The sequence below is a fragment of the Argentina anserina genome, chromosome 4 (assembly GCF_933775445.1).
Source record: "Argentina anserina chromosome 4, drPotAnse1.1, whole genome shotgun sequence".
In the NCBI taxonomy this organism is placed as follows: domain Eukaryota; kingdom Viridiplantae; phylum Streptophyta; class Magnoliopsida; order Rosales; family Rosaceae; genus Argentina; species Argentina anserina.
This window is the reverse complement of record NC_065875.1, coordinates 19,752,016-19,772,023: the sequence shown is the minus strand read 5'-3', so window position 1 is coordinate 19,772,023 and position 20,008 is coordinate 19,752,016. Positions and strand designations below refer to the sequence as shown.

The 20,008-nt window shown below is 37.9% G+C and overlaps 3 protein-coding genes across 3 annotated transcripts; all 3 read right to left on the bottom strand.

Moving 5' to 3' along the window:
• Positions 1–209: 209 nt before the first annotated feature.
• Positions 210–1,759, bottom strand: LOC126789866 (leucine-rich repeat protein 1-like). Its single transcript, XM_050515933.1, has 8 exons — positions 1,643–1,759; positions 1,403–1,535; positions 1,211–1,282; positions 970–1,113; positions 800–871; positions 635–715; positions 477–529; positions 210–359 (listed from the first exon to the last, which is right to left on the bottom strand). Exons 1-8 carry the CDS (start codon positions 1,710–1,712, stop codon positions 313–315), a joined length of 672 nt encoding a protein of 223 aa, XP_050371890.1. The 5' UTR covers positions 1,713–1,759; the 3' UTR covers positions 210–312.
• Positions 1,760–11,827: 10,068 nt separating this feature from the next.
• LOC126792348 (leucine-rich repeat protein 1-like) lies at positions 11,828–15,670 on the bottom strand. The gene is made up of 9 exons (XM_050518796.1): positions 15,613–15,670; positions 15,391–15,526; positions 15,203–15,274; positions 14,962–15,105; positions 14,757–14,828; positions 14,597–14,677; positions 14,436–14,488; positions 12,258–12,262; positions 11,828–12,175 (listed from the first exon to the last, which is right to left on the bottom strand). Exons 1-9 carry the CDS (start codon positions 15,668–15,670, stop codon positions 11,828–11,830), a joined length of 969 nt encoding a protein of 322 aa, XP_050374753.1.
• A 549-nt stretch (positions 15,671–16,219) lies between these two features.
• LOC126789850 (zinc finger protein CONSTANS-LIKE 14-like) lies at positions 16,220–18,835 on the bottom strand. Its single transcript, XM_050515913.1, has 4 exons — positions 17,838–18,835; positions 17,111–17,311; positions 16,544–16,791; positions 16,220–16,454 (listed from the first exon to the last, which is right to left on the bottom strand). The coding sequence occupies exons 1-4, from the start codon at positions 18,723–18,725 to the stop codon at positions 16,352–16,354; spliced, it is 1,440 nt and encodes a 479-aa protein (XP_050371870.1). The 5' UTR covers positions 18,726–18,835; the 3' UTR covers positions 16,220–16,351.
• Positions 18,836–20,008: the final 1,173 nt, after the last annotated feature.

Sequence of the window (20,008 nt, the reverse complement as noted above, 5' to 3'; positions counted from 1 at the left end):
TTTCTTTACAAAGTTTAGTATTTCTACTAGGTAGCTTAGTTAATTTCCTAGAATAGTTTATGTGTTAGTTGTGTCATAATTGCGTGTTTATAAACGTTGTATTTAGTCCTATGAGACGTATTTCTTCATGGAAGCTTAATTGGATGTGAGACTTTGTCTTATTATGTAGTTAGTTCTTGCCTTTTTGGCAATTATCTGATGCACTAAATTTTACCTTCAAAAAATAAAAGAGTCCCAACTTTTATTTGATATAAGTCATAGAACTAACATACAATATCTTCTTCAATTCTTTAATACTTTTGGGCTTCTGGCTTAGTTCTGAGCTTTTGGATCTTGTATGATTTTTGTAACTGCAAAACCTTCAAAGAAGGGAAAATTGGCTAGTAAGTGGCTCATAACAGAATTAGCTTTCAAATATAGCTTATAAATCGATGCACTGGAGCGGTATGTTTCGAGTACTAATTTAGGATGAGTACCTGATGAATTAGTGCTATGAACTGTCCCTGCCAACAGATTGTTTGAGACATCCCTGCATTGCAATTTGCACATAACTCTATATCAGAGATTGAAAGAATGCAAGCATCTGAGGAAAAAAATCGAGGAGGTAAGATGAGCTCAAGTTGAGTGTACTCACAAGACGCTCAAGTTGCCAAAACGAACTAGTTCAATGACCTCTAGAGGTAAAGCACCAGTTATACTGTTCTTGTTTAATGTCCTACAGATGTTAAGCATTGTAGACGGTTAAGAAGACAGATTAACTAATAAAACTATTTCAAACGGTATTGATATGGTAACTTACAGGATCTGTAAACTTGTCAAATTGCCAAGAGATGAAGGAATAGCTCCAGTTAGATTATTGTGAGAGACCCTCCTGCCATTAGAAGAATCACAGCTCATAACTATTCAGAAACACATAATTTACATAGCAAAAGCCGTACATGAGATGATGAGAGGCATATATGTACTTACAAAAATTTCAATGAATTTAAGTGACCTAAGGTCTCTGGAATTGGTCCCGAGAGCTGGTTCCGGTACAAGTCCATACTGATTAGTTTTTTCAAGTGACCGAGTTCCAATGGAATAGATCCATAAAATTTGTTCTGGTATAACTCCCTGCAGTCAGTGCAGTGCCAATGATTAACTAACATGCATGTTTTAACTGACGTCTTTTGAGTTTCAGAGGATGAGCAAAAAATGAAGATGATCTTACAAGTATTGGAGGTTAGTCAAGTTTGCAAGCGCAGGGATAAGAGGTCCTGATAATCCAGCATTGCCAAGGTCCCTTCACATTATACACATACCAACAGACATTTCCACTATCAAGTACAAACACTTCTTATTTAGGCTAGTCAGTGAAACTAATCTTATGAGCTCAGACAAAAATGTTGCTAAAACCACTTACACCCTGGTAACCATGCTTTCAGCATTGCAGGTAACATGAAACCAGAGGCATGGAGTGGGGGATGTCTGGTTCCAGCTAGCAAGGACATTATGAGAGTCAACCAATATGGTTTTCCAGGAATACAGCATATCTCCTGCTCATATTAAGCAATCAAAACACCATCAAGCCAATGGAATACCGCATTCTAACTAGCGAGTCTAATCAGTACTGATGCTCAAGTTGGAAAATATATATACTTACCTTCCAAGTTACAGTCCACAGATGCAATGGCAACTGCAAACAGAAAACAAAGCAAAACTCGAGAAATCATCTTGCAAAACTGAAAGATCGATCTATTTACAGAAGATAAACAGAGGGTGTACTATTTATAGTGGATGAACTAGCATTACAATATGATAGTAGAAAGGCAGACAAGGTCAAATTGTCTATATGGTCAAATAAAATGTTCTAGTGAAGGTTCTATGTGATGAAAGGTCCACAATTAACTCAAGACTAGTCTAATGAAAACAGGTGAGTTAAGGACTACAAAATAAACTATATGAATGTATGTGACTTATTTCAGTCGTCTGTGCTGTAATCTAGAACAAGATTATGATATTACATTATCAGAGAAATTTGGATCAAAGTATGACTGGGCTAGAATTTTCTACGGTACCGGGCGGTTTCCTATACTGTGGAATTTTGGAATATTTAGAACCGTCAGATCGGCAATATATCTAATGACTATAAATATTCAAATATAGGTAACATGTTTACCCCTTAGAATATTTTAACGGAGCTTTCTACGGTACTGGACATCTTCCTATACTGTGGAATTTTGAAATATTTAGAACCGTCGGATCAGCAATATATCTAATGACTATAAATATTCAAATATAGGTAAAGCATATTCTAACAATAATTTTTCTTTTCTAATAATAACATTCTCTGAAAGAATATATATGAACATCTTTAAATAAAAAATTGTTTAAAGAACTTGAAACCCTAGAACCTGCTTGGGAAAAAGTTGGCCGCATGTCTCTTCTCTTCACTTCCCATTCGAACATGTTCATCTAGATCTCGCTGGCGCGATTGAGTCCAAGCGTAACTTGCGGCAACAAATTCATTCATCCTTTAGTCAATCAATTTAATGTAAGTATGGATTTTGAAATTTTGTTCAATATCAATTCAAGTTGGGGGCAGATTTTAGGGTTTAATTTAATTTGGGGAAAATCTTAGATGCTTAGTGATGGAGTCAACATGATTTATACTTTGGATTTGGTTGTCGTCCCGTTAAAGCGAAGTGATCGATCCTAAGCACAACGTACAATAGGGCTCTCGCAAGAGCATTAGTTTGCACAGAGGGTGATAATGCAGAAAGCTGCGTTTTATTGTTTTAGACTTTTAGTTAATAGAAAAGCTTTAGGTGCGGAAGTCCGCACTTTGCAGATTAAGCGATTCTGACAACGCGCAACAACACTGCGGATGGTGCCGGCCGTGCTTTTCCCTCCTGACACTCATGTCTGTGTTGGTCAGAGCTGCAACACCGGCCCATGGCGGCTGGAATCTCAAAACTTGAAATTTCGAGATTCCAGCAGGTATTGCAGCTCCGGTCAACACATACAGACACACCGGGAGAGGGGGAGTACGGACGACACATTCCGCGCCGTCATTGCACTCTAACGGTCGTCAGAATCGCTAAATCCGTACAGTGTGGACGTCTGCACTTGAAACAACTTGTTAGTTAATATATGTAATGTATATATGCATGTATTGAAATTTAGCTAGAAGTAAAGGTGGCAAATGAGCCGAGCCAGCCCGGCCCGGCCCATTTTAAGTGAGCTAAAACCGTGTTCGTGCTCGTGCCGTGCTTGGGTTGACCCATTTATTTTCCGTGTCGGGCTTGGATTTGGGTTGACCCATTTGTTTAAATATTAAGCCCGGCATGACCCACAACCCAAGCCTATGTTGGGCCGGGTTTGGGCCCATGCCGAGCCAAAAAGCGGACCGGCCCAGCCTATTAGTATTATAAGTCACAATTAACATAAAAATCATGTAATTAGAATAATTGTTTTATATAACTATTTAGAATAGTAAACTAAATAAAATACTACAACATATTTGATAATCTTATTTGTAAAACGTTACATATGTCAAAACGATGACGTTTTTATGACTTCTTTGATGATATTTATAAAATAATGTAGTTAAAAATAATGAAACAATAAAGAGGTTTAATATTCAATTCTCATTATTATAATTGTGAATAAGTTCAAGATCTGAAATCTTTGAGCTTCCGATTTCGAGGCTTCCGATTTGATTTGATTCGATTCATCTATCTTCATATTGGAGATTTCGCTAGATTTGGGTTGTAAAGGGGCGGTGGTATTTTGGGTAAGCTGTTGGTGGCTTGAAATTTGATTGGGGTCTGGTCTTATTTTAGATCAAAGGTGTTACTCGATTTGAGATTTGGGTTATTGCCGAGGATGGAGGGGGGCAGAGGTAATAGGTCATTAGGTTGTTGTAATTGATTGTGGCAGCGGAGGCGGTGGTGGTTTCAGTGGTGTGGAGGTTGATGTGGTGAGAAGGACAATTAATTAAGGACAATTAAGACTAATAATCCTTAATTAATGTATTAAATATTTTGATGACCTATCATATTAAAATTTGATAGATATTAATACAAAATAAAAATCTTTCATTAATTTATTTCAGAAAAAATATTATTAGCTGGTAAAAAAAGAAAAATATATTAATAGGATATGTGATGAATATCTTTCGTCGTTTAACTATACTAAATTTCGTCATCTAAGTAATTGGGTAACAACACTTAGTTCACGAATTTTAGATGATGAAAATTTCATCGCCTAATGACTTAAGACGTCAAAAATAGGATATTAGGTGACGAAATGTCGTTGTCGTCTAAGTTCTTAATTCTAGTAGTGGGCCCATGTGGCAAAATATCTAGACCCAACTAGGCCCATAAAAATAAAGGGCTCGGGCCGATTTTTAATAGGTCGAGCCCATGTTGAACTCGGTCTTTTCGGCCAACTTGCTACCTCTAGCTAGAAGCAACCTCCATCACTTGGGGATATTCACTATTTCAAATGATCACTAGCTAGCTGAGTGGGTTGAACACTCAAACTCTTAGGGTTGTATTATATGTCATGGTGATCGATTTGATGGGTTGTTTCATTTGGAAAAAATATGCTTTCAATCAGTGATATATCTTCAAGATTTGGGTAAATATACAGCTAGACTTTTTTTTTGATGATAAACATACTTATGTTTTATAAAATTTCTTTGTGGTTTGAATAACTATTACATACTCCTTCGCTATGACTACGCACAAGACAAGAAGTCATGAGTAAAACTCAAAACTAGCATGCAGTAGAAAACTATTCTTTAGTACTATGGGATGCTCAATTTGCCTATTCCACGACTTAAACGAGCATAGGTATAGGCAACATGAAGACTACATTAAATTGGGTTTTTGACCTCGGCCCAAAAGCTCATGCCAAAAACCAACCTTGACAAACCCTAGGTCAGAATTGTTCCTTGACCACCATAGCGAACCACCATCTAGTGGCTTCTCTTTGACATCAACTGCGGCACTTGGCAATTGTTGACTGGCATGGAAGAGCAGCATGAAGACTGAATTAAATCTGAAACAAGATCCAAGATCGGCTCGTAACAACAACATCCCTTGTAGGACGCTCTTCTGCATCATCCACCATTGGAGATACCCTTATGAAACCGAGATTTCAGAATGGATCCGGTTAAAAATGGTATTGTTGATAACCATAAGCTGCCAACCAAAGCACCTTCAGCCATTGGATAGTAATTTTCGCTAAGAGACCTCTGAAATATCATTGATGAGGTGTATGGATGGAAGAGGGAGAGAGGGCATGATGGCAAGACAACTAGAGATAGAACTAGGTTTTGGAAAACCTAAAATAGTAGAGCGGCTATGATTCCACTCATAGTTGCAATAGTTAGTTTTAGGGCTGGGCATGGGCCGGGACGGGCCGGGATTAGGTGAATCCTGGTCCCGTTATGTAATTTAAAATAAGGGACGGGATGAGACGGGACTAGGTGTTTCTAAAAGTGATCTCGCCACACCTGTGTCACATTCGGGATCGTGACCCAAACGGGCCTAAAATGATATATGTAAAATAATGCAATAATTATCTCAAAATGAAAATAAAGAATTAATCAATTACCATACACTATAACAATTCAATTCTACTTGCTAATTAACTTTAGATGTATATCTTACTTAAATCCATTACTAGATAATCAATAAAGACTATATATTTTAATTAACAATGGTTTACCTAATGTTTAGAGAAGCAAAATAAACTCTCTTTTTTTAGGGTAAAATAAACTCTTAGGGTGTTGTAGTTATTGTAATCTAATATTTCTTAATCAATTTAATGGTCGAGATAAATTCACATTATATATATATATACTAGTTAGTTTAGTTTTATATTAATATGGGACGAGACTGGATTGAACGAGACCTATTAAGTTAATCCCAATTCTGTCTCGTTATTTCAAAATGGGACCGGGACCGAAACAGGATGTACATTTTCAAACATGAATCTCGTCCTCGTCCCTACAAAATTAAGGATGAGACCGGGATTTTAGAACCAAATGCCCAGCTCTAGTTAGTTTTTGAAAGAATTTAATATACAACTAGAATTTGGTTTTTGACTTTTCTGAGAGAACGCAAAGGAGAAGAAAAAAAGGTTTCTTTGTCCATATCCGGCGGCGAGCCCTTTTTCGACGTCGTTGGACAAGCCTTGTCGACCCTTGTGGTTGATGAATGATCAGATTTCTTAGTCTTCAAATTGAGAGATCTTGGTGTTAGTTTGGGCAGCGGGGGAAAATGAGATTGGAGTGGGTGGCAGTGGCACTTAGGGGTCTGATCGAGATTGTGAAGATTCGATATGCTTTTTGGGTTTTTTGTCCGTTTTTTTTTAATCTAATCTGGCAACATCTGTGGATTAGATCTAAGTAGGAGGTTTCAGTCGGCGGTGCAACAAGGGTGGCAGTGGGATCCAAATGGTGGTGCGTTGAGCATATTGGGTCGAAGGTGAAGGTCGCGCAGGAATTGGGCTGGGCCCACCGTGTAGTGGTGTTTCCTTTCCTAGGGTTGCCCTAATCATTTATTTCTTTATGTTTTTTTGTTTATGTTGTTTAGTTTTGGTGTGTTTGTTGCGTCAAATAATTCCCTTCATTAGTTTCGTAAGGGGAGTCGGGTTTCGTGTCCGTGTGTGCACTCTTTTGTGTCTTGTCTGCTCTGGTAGGCGGTGAGTTCCTTGCTTAGAAAAATGGTCATTGCCGCCTAGTGGTAGGATGAGACTAAATGTCGTCGGATTGAGCGTCGGTGGCAACATAGTTGGAGAGCTGTTATATTAGATATTAGGATATGTAATTGCTGCTTCATCGTTGTTAGGGTCTCATATCTATTTTCATCTCCATTATGTCATCGTTGTTTCAAAACAAATAGAGTCGTCATTGAAGTAGTACTTTTTGCTAGTTGCTGCTTTGTTAAGTTCTTGTTTGTAGGGATATTTGATATAATGCCAAATCTTTGTAATTAGGGGTATAGGCTTCACGTCCCCCTCCTTGTAATTGACAGTTTCATTAATGAAGGCTTGAGGGTGGCCACACTAGCCCTCCCATAAAAAAGTTGTAATTTAAGTTTTTGTTAGTGTAATTTATCATTTGACAATACAAATTTAATAGTTTTGATCAATTTTTCATATTAACAACAAAAAGTGTTGTTTTTTTTAATGGAGGGCTAGAGCAGCTACCATCGAGCATTCATTAATAAAACTGTCGAATACAGGGGGGACGTGAAGCTTCAACCCCTCATTATAAAGATTTGAAATAATATCAGAAATCTCTACAAATAAATACCCAACGAAACATCAAGTAGTAAAGAGTACTACACAAATGACGACTCTATTTTCTTTGAAACAGTGGTGACACAGTGGAGAGAACAATAGATATGAGACTCGAATAAAAATGAAGCAGTAGTTACATATCCTAATGTCCAATAAAACAGCTCTCCAACTATGTTGTCACCGAAAACTTAATCCGACGACACTTAGTCTCACCAACAGTAAATAACAACCCCAGAGCAAGGCCCAGAAATAAGGTCCAAGCCCAAACCTTATTCCAGGAAAGAGAAGTCTCACGTGCCGTCACCAGTTCAACCCCCATCAAATCCATTGTCGGAGGAGCACCCACGCCGATGCCAGTTCAAACTTGCCGGAACGACTCCTTCATCGAAGCTCAGTCACCACCGCACCTACGAAGAACAACGCATCTTGAATCGATCTGCCCATATCCATGAAGAAGAATCCAACATGGATCAAACTGATTCGATCCAAAGCACCCCAACTCAGCCCCGACACTGCCAGACCTACCGCCACAGATCCGAAGCCGCCACATCCAATAACGCAGAGCACCAACCTCCTACCGACCAACGTTACGAGAAACCAACCTAGATCCGACTCCCAACGCGATCCTCCTCCTACTTACCACCACAATCTCCTTACTCCATCAGGGAGATTGCATTAACACACCAACAAGGTGGCGACAAGCCCTGTCCAACGATGGCGACCGGGCACGCCGCCGGACAGAGAACCACCTTGCTTGACTAGGAAGTTTCTCGTGCTTAGTGTAGATATTTCAAGATACGTAAAAGTATACAAGGTGGCCAAGATTATATCACAAACTAAGTTCTGGATCTTGATAATGTCTAATTGTCGATCTATTCACTTTGTATATGGGTTTAGAGTAACCTCTAAATTCATCCATGGTAATTTATTACTCGTCATCCGAGATGTGCAGTTATCATTATTTAGGTTTTTGGGGATGTAGAATCCTGAACTTCGTGTAAGAGCATCCACTGTTCAAGATTTACCAAATCAACATATTGTTCAACCAACAAAGACCGCAATCTTATCAGTACCAATGCTGAAGTTACCAAAATAGTTTGCAAACCTTCCGAGTTGCAATCGACAGATGCAATGACCATTGCAGCCACAAACAAAAGACCTAGCAAAACTCGAGAATGCATCTTGGCGTCTTGCACAACAATATGATCAGAATACAGCTATGCTCAACTCGTTACTCTTAGTAGAGAAACTGAGATGCACACTTGCATAGAAGATGAAGTAGCTTTTCATTTAGGTAAAAATGTCAATTTACACCCTAAATTTGGCCATAATTGTTAGTTTGCACCCAGAACTTACATTTGATTCAATTAACCTCCTAAACTTATAAAAATTGCCGATTTGTGATAGGAGCACTTTGTGCGACGTTCTTAACATGTTTTTACCTCCATTTGTACTTTTCTTAGCCCTTATTGTTATATTATTGAGTCATTGAGTCGTAGTAAGAGTATTGGGTGGTATTAGATGCATTTTTTTGCTTACATGAGTTTAAAACGCAGAATTGGTCTTAAGTCATAGTTTGAGTAGGAATCCTTATAGGAATTGGAAACCTAGTTGGTTTATGAGTCTTCATCTTTCTACGTTTTGGTCGCATTGGCGATATTTTGAGAGTCCTTCTTGCACTAGGAATCCTTGTTAGGTTTCGAAACTAATTATCTCTTACTTATGATTTTATTTTCTTATTTTCGGATTGGATTTAAGAGATAATACTAGAGGAAAATAAGGAGAAGCCATGCACATGGAGTCCTATCATCAACAAGTCATGCAACAATTAAATAGAAGAGATAAAAAAGTGGAGAGAATTAAGAGATGAAGTCCTTGCCGTGGGAAGAAGAAAAGAAGAATGAAGAAATAAATGTGAAGATTAATTAAGTGAAAAGAAGAGAGATTGAGCCATGCATATGCAACCTAAAAGCTAGAAGATGATCATTAAATGAATAAAACATGACATGATTTAGGGAATAAAACATGACATGATTTAGAGAATAAAACAAGACATGATTTAGGGAATAAAACATGACATGATTTAAGGGATTAAAGCATAGAATTATAATAGGAAGAAAGAGGCAACATCAAAGTTCAAACTGTGCAAGCCTACCCTCCCTCTTTCCTCTATATATACATGGCTTCACCTCTCAAATAATATCACTTTTCCTTTGCATTAAAAAGTCAAACCTTTGCCAAAATACTACCTCAAACATCATTCACCAAAACAGCAAGCCGTTCTCCCCCATATACCAATTTCATCTCCACCGAAATCACCATTGAAGACACACCTCTAAGGTTCCTACAACGTGTGATTCTCACAACTCATCTCCATGGCTTTGTTAGTTTTTAAATTTTTACAATACTTTGTCTATGAAGATTGTAGTATGATGTTTGTGTGGGATTATTATTTTGTATTAAGAATCAAAATTTTCAGATTAATCTATTAGATTTTTGGTTCTTTGCCGAATTGATGGTTTACTATAATTATTGAGATTGTATTTCTATTGTTGTGTTCTAATCATCTTTCTCATATTTTTAGATAATTTTCATATGTGCATATGAATTTAGTGCTTGGATGCAGTCCCTAAGATTGTGTTTGAGTGCTAGATTCATCAACCATATTGACACAAATCGAATCATGTCCTAACTAGGTTCAGTTTATGTTGATTAAAGTGGTAAAAATTATGGAAATTTGCATGTGAAACCAGTGTGGGTGGCGTCATACATGAAACATGTCTCCAACAGAGATTTGGTGCTTAAATGTAATCTTGTTTGATTTCTACTCTAAGTGTTATTGAATTCGATTGCATGCAAATTAATATGAGCACTTTCTGCGACGTTCTTAACATGTTTTTAACTCCATTTGTACTTTGCTCAGCCCTTATTGTTGTACTATTGAGTCATTGAGTCGTAGTAAGAGTCTTGGGCGGTATTGGATGCATTTTTGTGCTTACATGAGTTAAAAAACGCAGAATTGATCTAGAGTCCTAGTTTGAGTAGGAATCCTTGTAGGACTAGAAAACCTAGTTGAATTAGGAGTCTTCATCTTTTCTACGTTTTGGTCGCATTGACGATATTTTGAGAATCATATTTGCATTAGGAATCCTTTTTAGACTATAAAATGTACCATTTGGGAAAATCTTACTTGAACTTAAATTTTTATTCCGTAACTTTCCTAATCTTACTCTCTTATTCTAGTAATTTACTTGATCTTTTTATATGAATCATCTTATCTTTTATTTTTATTTTATTTTTTTCAGATTGTACAATGAAGGAAAAAAATAGAGAAATAGTCAAGTAAATGAGGAAAATAAAGAAAGAATGAGACACCTAGAAAAGAGAAAAAGAATGAATTTATCAAAGGAGATTGCACCCACCAATGACAAAAATAAGTAAAAGTAAAAGAGAGAAAGATAAAGGAAGAGAATAAAAAGAGATAATGCAAAAGAGAAAGAATGAGACACCTACAAAGGAGAAAAAGAAAGAATTTATCAAAGGAGATTGCACCCACCAATGACAAAAATAAGTGAAAGAATTTGAGGAGAAAGAAAAAAAAAGAGAATAAAAATACATAATGCAAAAGAGAAAGAAGGAGACACCAAAAAAAATAAAAAAAAGAATTTATTAAAGGAGATTGCACCCACCAATGACAAAAATAAGTGAAAGAAATTGAGGAGAAAAAGTCTAAGCTATAATATTCAAAGAGTCAAAACTCTTCTATAAATAGCACATCATTCACAAAGAAAAATCATCACTTCTTATTTGCATTCAAGAGCCAAAACTCTATCAAAATACTACATCAAACATCCTTCACCAAAACGCAAGCCATTCTCCGCCATATACAAATTCCATCTCCACCGAAATCACTATTGAAGACACACCTCCAAGGTTCCTACAACATGTGATTCTCGCAACTCTTCTTCATGAGTTTGTTCGTTTTTGATTTTCTACAATACTTTGTCTATGAAGATTGTAGTATGATGTTTGTGTGAGATTATTTTTTGTATTAAGAATCGAAATTTTCAGATTGTTTTATGAAAAAAGTTCACCATCGGTACCCAAACTATTGTGACAAGGTCAATGTAGTACCCCAACTCTGAGTTGTACCAATGTAGTATCCAAACTTGTAATTCGCTATCAACGAAGGGTCTGAGCCCAATTTCTGTTACGGCTCCGTTATCTCAGTCACATGTCTTGCACGTGACCACAAAAAAAATTCAACAGCGGTACCCAAACTCTTGTGGCAAGATCAATGTAGTACCCAAACTCTGAGTTGTACCAATGTAGTACCCAAACTCGTTTTTCGCTATCAATAAGGGGTCTGAGGCCAATTTACATGACGGTTTCGTCTTATGGATCAACATAAAAAGGGTATTTACCTAAATAACTATATGTGGATAAAATGTCCTAAATAAGAAACTCTTACAGTAAATATATATAATGAAGAAACAACTTACAAATTGGGTAAAATACCAACTCATTCTCATTATGCTCCGGACACCTCACCACTAGAGTGTGGCATCAAGGAGTTCCACCTCCTCTCATCCCCACCGCCTCCTCCTTCACCACCAACACCATCTTCGAGCTCCTCCACCTCTCTTTGGAACCCCCGATCCATCGACACGTCATGATTGCATACCTTAACTCTGAGATTCTCGACCGCCGACCACACCGCTTTACATGCCTCGAATTTCGTAAGTGGAGGGAGAGACGGTCGTAGGTAGAGGATGTGAGGGAGACTATGTTGTGGCTCAAGGCGGAGCTGGAAGAAGTCGTCATCGTGATTGAAGAGTTTGGAAGAAACACAACCCGTAGTGTTGCTTTGCCTCGAAATCTGAGCTCAGAAATACAGTGTAGAAGGAATGAGAGTGAAGGAGAATGAGAAGAAAATGAGAAAAGACAAGAAGTTATGATACATGACCTAGAAGAGAAAATTGTGATAGAAATTGGCTTCAGACCCCTCGTTGATAGAGAAAAACGAGTTTGGGTACTACATTGGTACAACTCAGAGTTTGGGTACTACATTGATCTTGCCACAAGAGTTTGGGTACCGTTGTTGAATTTTTTTTGTGGTCACGTGTAAGACATGTGACTGAGATAACGGAGCCATAACAGAAATTGAGCTCAAACCCTTCGTTGATAGCGAATTACAAGTTTGGGTACTACATTGGTACAACTCATAGTTGGGGTACTACATTGACCTTGCCACAATAGTTTGGGTACCGATGGCGAACTTAACTCTTGTTTTATTGGATTTTGGTTCTTTGTCGAATTGATGGTTTCCTATAATTAATGAGTTTGTATTTCTATTGTTGTGTTCTAATCATCTTTCCCATACTTTTAGATAATTTTCAGATATGTGCATATGAATTTAGTGCTTGGATGTAGTCCCTAAGATTGTGTTTGAGTGCTAGATTCATAAACCATATTGACACAAATCGAATCATGCTCTAAGTAGGTTCGGTTTGTGTTGATTAAAAGTGGTAACAATTCTGGAAATTTGCATGTAAAACCATGGTGGGTGACGCCACACATGAAACATGTCTCCAACAAAGATTTGGTGGTTAAATGTAATCTTGTTTGATTTCTACTCTAAGTGTTATTGAATTCGATTGCATGCAAATTTAGATTAGGCCCTAAGTCAATCTAAATGTTAATTGAAATCTTGCATGATTAGATGATCCCATAAGGCTCTAATTGTATTGGTGTCTAAAAAGTATGTAATTGGTCGAAGTAGAATGCATGATAGATTCGAACATGTAATTATGTGGTGTAATGGTAAATTTGGTTTAAATTTTTTAAAGAGAAGTCGATCATTTAAATAGTAATTTAGGATTTATTTTCATTAGTGGTTAATAATCAACCTCAAACCCCCCCCAATTATTTGTTAACACTAAAAATTTAGAGTTCCCTTCAATTCCCCGGACTGAACGATCTATGCTTATTCTATACTAACGATGACATTTAACAGGGTTTATTATAAACGTTTTAATTAACGCTCTATCAATTTACACCTAATTCGTTAAATTTAATGTTTTTCATCCAATTTTAAGTAACATGTCATGCATTTGAGGAGCAGTATTGTTATTATATATTTATTCATATTTAATAATGAAATAAATTTTAAAAAAATTACTTAAGAAGAACATTAATTACTATGTTTCTTTATTTTTTTTCAAAACATGTTATTGATTTATATATTTATTATTTTACGTGATATGGTATGTTAAAAGATATTATAAAAATATAATTAAATACATAGAAAATTAAAAAGAAATGTGTACATATAAAAATATATATATACATAACACCCTATATTTGAACGAGTGAGTATGTTGAATATATAATTCAAAGTATGGTTAAATATGCAGAAAAAATATGTAAATAAATAATTTAATTAAAAAAATAATTCTCATTTTAAAGAATATTTTTAAGAAAAATATAAATAAAAATGACAACATTACCCCTTATGTGCATTACATGTGACACAAAATTGGATAAAACAGTTACATTTAAAAGATTTGATACAAATCGGCAATTTTTATTAAGTTTAGGAGGTAAATTGACTCAAATGCAAGTTCAGGGTGCAAAATTGACAATTTCAGCCAAATTTTAAGTGTATTTTGGTAATTTTACCTTTTATTTACAGGGAACTTATAGACAAGGCACATTGTTGACCATTTTATTCGTGATCATAGAAGTCAAATTGATCTAATGTAGAATAGTTCTGACTTGTGAATTGCCACTCCACTAGGCAGCAACCCCCCCCCCCCCCCCCCCCCCCCCCCCCCCCGATCTAAAATTATGAAGTCCATCAATTGAGGATCAAATTATTTTCGATGAGAAAGGTTCGAGAAGAGTTCAACCTCGTGAGATTAAAGGTTTTTAGAACAACAGAACTCAAAAAGATTTCAACGTCTAATCAGGAGCCTTCTTCTTCTTAACAGAAACGACAATTAACAAAAAAGTAATTAGTAAGCAGCTATTTGCAGAACCACCGTTCGAATATAACATGTGAATCAATGAACTAGAAAGTATTACTGGCAAGACTGCAAGTGTAGCATGTTTTCAAAAATAGTAACTTGTTTGAGTACCTGTTGAATTGGTGCGGTGTACAGTCCCTGCCAACAGATTGTTTAAGACGTCGCTGCATTGCACATAAACCATATGATTAAGAAAATAAAAACATATGTAGAATATATCAAGAGGTAACTTGGGAAATGAGAGGCAGCATATTTAGAACAAGTATACTCACAAAATTCCCAACTTGCCAAAACGAATGAGTCCAATGACCTCAATCGGTATAAAACCAGTGAGCTTGATACTGTTTAATTCCCTAGAAAATTAAGCATGGACTGATCGGTAAGAGAACAATGTGATTGATAAAAATCTTTAGAGGGTTATCACAAACTTACAGGATCTCTAAGTTTTTCAGATTTCCAAGAGATGAAGGGATAGCTCTGATTAATTTATTGTGGAATACCCTCCTGCCAATAGAGACCAGATAACAGACTATCAGAGTTCAAAAATAGCAAACTTAATGTTGTTTTTGCACACTATAGATCACAATATTCATTGCAATTGTTGATCCTCTTTAAATGATGAGGATTATATACCTACAGAAACCTTAAGGACCTCAAGTGTCGAAGAGTTTGTGGAATTGGTCCGGAAAGTTTATTCTTGTACAAGTCTAAGCTGACTAGTTGATCCAAGTGGCCAATGGCGGATGGAATAGGTCCAGAAAAATTGTTCTCATACAACTCCCTGCAGTGTTAGTGATTAATATACGCCTTCATATGCATAGAGCATTCATATTTCTACTCATGGAAGATTCAAAATAAAAGAGAAATTATGGTCTTACAAGTACTGAAGGTTTATCAACATTCCCAGCTCAGGAACAAGAGGTCCTGAAAGTCCAGCATTGCCAAGGTCTCTTCATATTACAAACAGATAATCTTTGTCAAACTTTGGACACAGAAATGCCAATCAGGTCTTAGTAGTGAAACAAATCTACCAACAAGCTCAGATCAATGTAGATAGAACACTTACAGCCTTGTAACACTGTTTTGGCTGTTGCAGGTAACACGTAACCAGGTACATGGATTGTAAAACGTCGGATCCCAGCTCTGGAGAACATTGTTAGAGTCGGCCAATTGGGATTTCAAGGAATTGAGAGCATCCCGTTCATAATTATCAAATCAACCTATTCAACTAACATGAAACGCATCATGGTCAGTACTGATGCTGAAGTTACTGAATCAGTCTGCATACCTTCCGAGTTGCAGTCGACGGATGCAATGGCCGCTGCAGCCACAAACAGAATACACATAGCGAAACTTGAAAATGCATCTTGCACAACAATATGGTCACAATACAGCTAGCTCAACTCGTTATGCATCTTCACTTGCGTAGAAGATGAAGTAGCTGTAATATAGACGAGGCAGTGAAGGCACATTGTTGGGTGCTAAATTCGTGATCAAAATGAAATGATTTAGTGAAGGTGCCTGGCCTGCGAGGAAACTCTTAGTCAAGTTAAATTTTGATGAATAGAAGTCAAAATGATCTAACGTAGAATAGTCCTGACGTGTGTATTATAGCCGCCACTCCACTAGACAAGGCTCCTATATAAAATTAGGAAGTCCGTCAACTGGGGATCAAATTGATTCCGATGGACTCTTCTCAAACCTTGCGAGGAATTATAGTTTTTTTAGAACAATAACAGAAATGAAAAAGATTTTAACGTCTAATATTCCTTGTTAAAAAAAAACGATATTGAAGCTAGGAAGCGTTAATGGTCTCTGAAGAAGCTAATTTCCAGAACGCTAGAGGCCTCGTGTATATTCACAACCGACTACCTGAAGATAGATGGGAAAAGAACTAGAAGAAACAAATAACAATGGACTTTTAATGAAACAGATACTGCAGAATTTATACATTTGCCTCGCATAGAAAGTAAAAGAGATATTTACAGACAACAAGGTAGGAGATAGCCCGCCCACCCCAACACGATCTAACCATCAGGGGCTTCAGTGGCCTTAACAAATCGACCCTTGACTCGCTTCCTAGTATCAGCTCTTGCCTTCCTGGATTCGTATCTTATGTGCTTGTCGTATCTGTTCAGAATATGGTAAAGTCATTATAAGGTGATGGTGTGGAAGCAATAGAGAAAACAAAAAAGGGAAAACAAAATGACGTCACAAACCTTCGGTTTTTCTTCTTCTCTTTGTAACGCAGCATAGCATTACCCCTGTTTTGCGCAAGCAACTCCATGTCAGCTTTTGTTCCTACCGTTCGCAGACTATCACTTCTTATAAGGAAAGCTTGTTCCGTAGTGGCAATGTTGCCTTTGTCTTCATCCACAGCTGACCCTGATGATGGCCGGCCAATAGAGATGTTGTTGCTCTCAGATGTTGCTGGCCCCTGACTCACTGCTGGTTTAATTGAGTTGATCTGCATGTTCAGATTTAAAAAATAAAATTGTCAAGCTAATCAATTGAACCTTCACTATGCAAGAACCATGGACACCAAAAGATGTGTGCAGGATGATTATGAATCAATGCTAGTTATTGAACTGTTGAGTCCAAATTAACATCCACCAGATACCAGAAGACTGTCAAAGTGTCAAGTTGGAATGAGCAAACTGAATACTTAAATTTGAGAAAAGGTTATATGATGCTGTATAGTATATACAAGGCTTAAGGGAGAAGAAATAATAGGAAAAAGAATTGAATACATGAAGAACAGAGAAAAGTTCAGTCAAGGGACTTACACTGAATTTGATATCCTCCTGTCCCATAGAGCAATTCATCTGGTACATATTTCCAAACACTTTGGTATCAGTCAAAGATGCTTCTTTCAGAAGTTCACTAAAATTTTGCATAATGAATCCTGAACCACCTGAACCATACGAAACATCCAATGGAATTGTTTCATTATGATCCCTCAACTTTCCTAGATTAAAATCCCATATCTGCAAGCCAAAAGCAAGTTAGCATGATTATCACGACCGCACCCGAATAGGTACCTGACTGAAGTCTAAATGATACATTCTCACACTAGAGGATTTGTAAGAGTAAAACAAAAAAAAAATGATAATAGAAAAACGAGACCTAACTACTACACAACTGTATCAAGTCTCAATAAGCTATGTTTGTTAGCTCTTATACATGCCACTACACCAACCCTAAAAATGGTATTACACAGACAAAAGGTATCATATAGAGGATCGCATTGCCTATACTACCTATTACCCGGTGAGAATCATTCACTAAAAATGATGAGATCCATTCCCTACTACTATCTGAATTGACAATGTACATTGTCTTCAACAAAATTGTACGATGATTCAAACTTGGTCGCTTAGTGTAGATCTTATAATTACCAAATTGTGCTCGGCTGAAATTGCTCTTTCTACCATCAGTCCTAGCCTTACTACAGCATTGACTATAGAAATTCATCGTAACTTATAAACAAACTGAACAAAATCGAAAAGCTACCTGTGTGCTTTGAGTGTTCTGAGTGTTGTGGCCATGGGAATTGGCATCCCAAAGCATATCCCGGTCTACAATGCCTTCAGCCATCATTAGCATCGACGTGAACGGCGCTTGTTGCTGCAACATCGGCTGCGAAAGGGCGGCGGCAGGACCAACATCCACCCCATCCACTCTTCCATTCTCCACATCAAACCCTTCCGCATTCACATTCACATCCGCATTACTCTCATCACCATTATCATTTCCCTCCCAACCATTATCGCTACTCCGATTCTCTCCGCCGCCGCCGCCGTCAAAGTCCCTCTTGAGCAGCTCCACCAGCTGCTTCTGAAGCTTCCCCAAGCTCCCCCCGGAGCCCTGCCTCTTCGCCGGAGGAGGAGCCTCCGCCGCAGCTCCGGAGTTCCGGTACACGCCTCTGTTGCTCGGCACGATCAGGTCCTGGAAGTTCAGCCCGTTCCAGCAGGAAGACTCCAGCTCGCCCCAGCTGTTGTGGCGGCCCGGGTCCGGGTCGTTGACCCGACCCGGAACCTCGTGTAGATCGACGCCCCAGAGCTCGGCGAGCTTGAGAGGCGTGGGACAGCCGCTGAAGCCTTCGACGGGGGTACGGTGGTGGGCGGCGGAGCAGCTGGCGTGGGCGTCGAAGTCGCAGTCGTGGCAGAGGGCCAAGTTGTCTGTGGAACAGCGGACGGCGACGGGCTCGGAGGCGCAGTTCTCGCAGATCTGAGAGCGCACGTGCTTCTTCGACAGCGAGTTGGCGCCGTGCACGTGCTGGTCGCAGAACAAGCACAGCTTCGCCGAGTCCGCCTTACAGTACAGCACCGCCGTCCGCTCGCTGCAGAAATCGCACGGCGTACTACTCTCTCCATTCGCCGCCGGTTTCGAGCTCACCATCTCTCTCTTCCGACCTCCGATGCCGGCGTCGGAAACTCTCAAATCTGCGTCAACCAAAACACTTGAGAATTGAGTAAAAGAGAGAGTGGGCTTTGAGATATTTTTCTGTTTTGTTTTGGCGAGCCTAAAAAGGAAAAAGGGAAGAGTAGAATAGTGAGAAGGCAATCTCTCTTACTATCTTGGGGAAAGCGTTATCTGATATTTTAATACTGTGGCTTATTATGAAAATATCACAAATTAGGGAGGGCCCCTTGAGATATTTTAGAAACATTGGTGACCTTTTTAGCTGCGGTGGCAGTCACATCTGGCAATTTTATTTAATCGCTTGCCCAATCTGTGATTTTGTTTTGATTTGGGAACTGAGCTGGCTTAACTTTACGGATGCGAGAATTAATGGGTGTGGGGTCGGGTTAGTTGGTTGTCTGACGAGTCGCGGATCGGTGGATGATCGAACGGTGGTGGTTCGGTGGCCGTACGGGGTTCAGCGAGGTCGGCATCGGTATTATTGGAAATATGCGATCAAGCACGTGAATTATTTGCGGGGAGAATAATGAGGCCTTCCTGGTTTCTTGTTCCTTCTGATAAGGTTTACAGTTTTTAATGAATTATATAAAGATTATTTTTGAGGTGTTTTATTTTTGATATACTTTAGTCACCAATCAAAAAATAAATTGTATATTTGCACTTCTTATATTATTGTTTATACATCTTAATTAATTTTAACGTTTATAAATAACTAAATACACATGCTCTTATTTATCATAATATTCTCATATTCCCCAATTGATTTTTCCTCTTCTTCTTCATCAAGGGTTTTAATTTTTCCCCAATTTGAATTAATTCTTCATTTTTTGTTAAATTTCAATATGCACCCATTGCAATTAAAGCTCTGATGGTCATTGACTTTTCCGGTAACCATGATCACGTCCCCGGCGACAAGAAAGATTATACCTTTATTGTTAGGTTTTCGTGAATTTGACAAATTTTGGGAGCTTCGGTAGATTTGGAGATTTTAGGTGTTTTTGGAGACGGATTGGAAGAATGAGAAGCAAAATGGAGATGAGCGAGTATTTGAGTGGTGGTGGGAGAGAAAATGAGAATGTTAAATTTGATATTTGTTTAGGCTTTATATGTATTTCACATATAGAAAAATTGAGGAGGTACAAACATCATTTAAGAAGTGCAAATAGAACCTCACTCAATATTATGCAAAAGATAATAAAATAGTTCGGATTAGTGATATTCGAGATATGCGAGACATGTTAAATTTCAACTTTGTACCA

Coding starts and splice junctions, on each gene's coding strand:
- LOC126789866 (XM_050515933.1), bottom strand. CDS start 1,712: ATGATTTCTCGAGTTTTGCTTTGTTTTCTGTTTGCAGTTGCCATTGCA. Junction 1,114..1,210: donor TTGACTAACCTCCAATACTT/GTAAGATCATCT, acceptor CACTGACTGCAG/GGAGTTATACCAGAACAAAT. Junction 530..634: donor TTTGGCAACTTGAGCGTCTT/GTGAGTACACTC, acceptor ATTGCAATGCAG/GGATGTCTCAAACAATCTGT.
- LOC126792348 (XM_050518796.1), bottom strand. CDS start 15,670: ATGTGTATTCTGTTTGTGGCTGCAGCGGCCATTGCATCCGTCGACTGC. Junction 15,527..15,612: donor CGTCGACTGCAACTCGGAAG/GTATGCAGACTG, acceptor TTGATAATTATG/AACGGGATGCTCTCAATTCC. Junction 14,829..14,961: donor TTGAGGTCCTTAAGGTTTCT/GTAGGTATATAA, acceptor CTCTATTGGCAG/GAGGGTATTCCACAATAAAT.
- LOC126789850 (XM_050515913.1), bottom strand. CDS start 18,725: ATGGTGAGCTCGAAACCGGCGGCGAATGGAGAGAGTAGTACGCCGTGC. Junction 17,312..17,837: donor AGAACACTCAAAGCACACAG/GTAGCTTTTCGA, acceptor TTTGGCTTGCAG/ATATGGGATTTTAATCTAGG. Junction 16,792..17,110: donor AGGAGGATATCAAATTCAGT/GTAAGTCCCTTG, acceptor CTGAACATGCAG/ATCAACTCAATTAAACCAGC.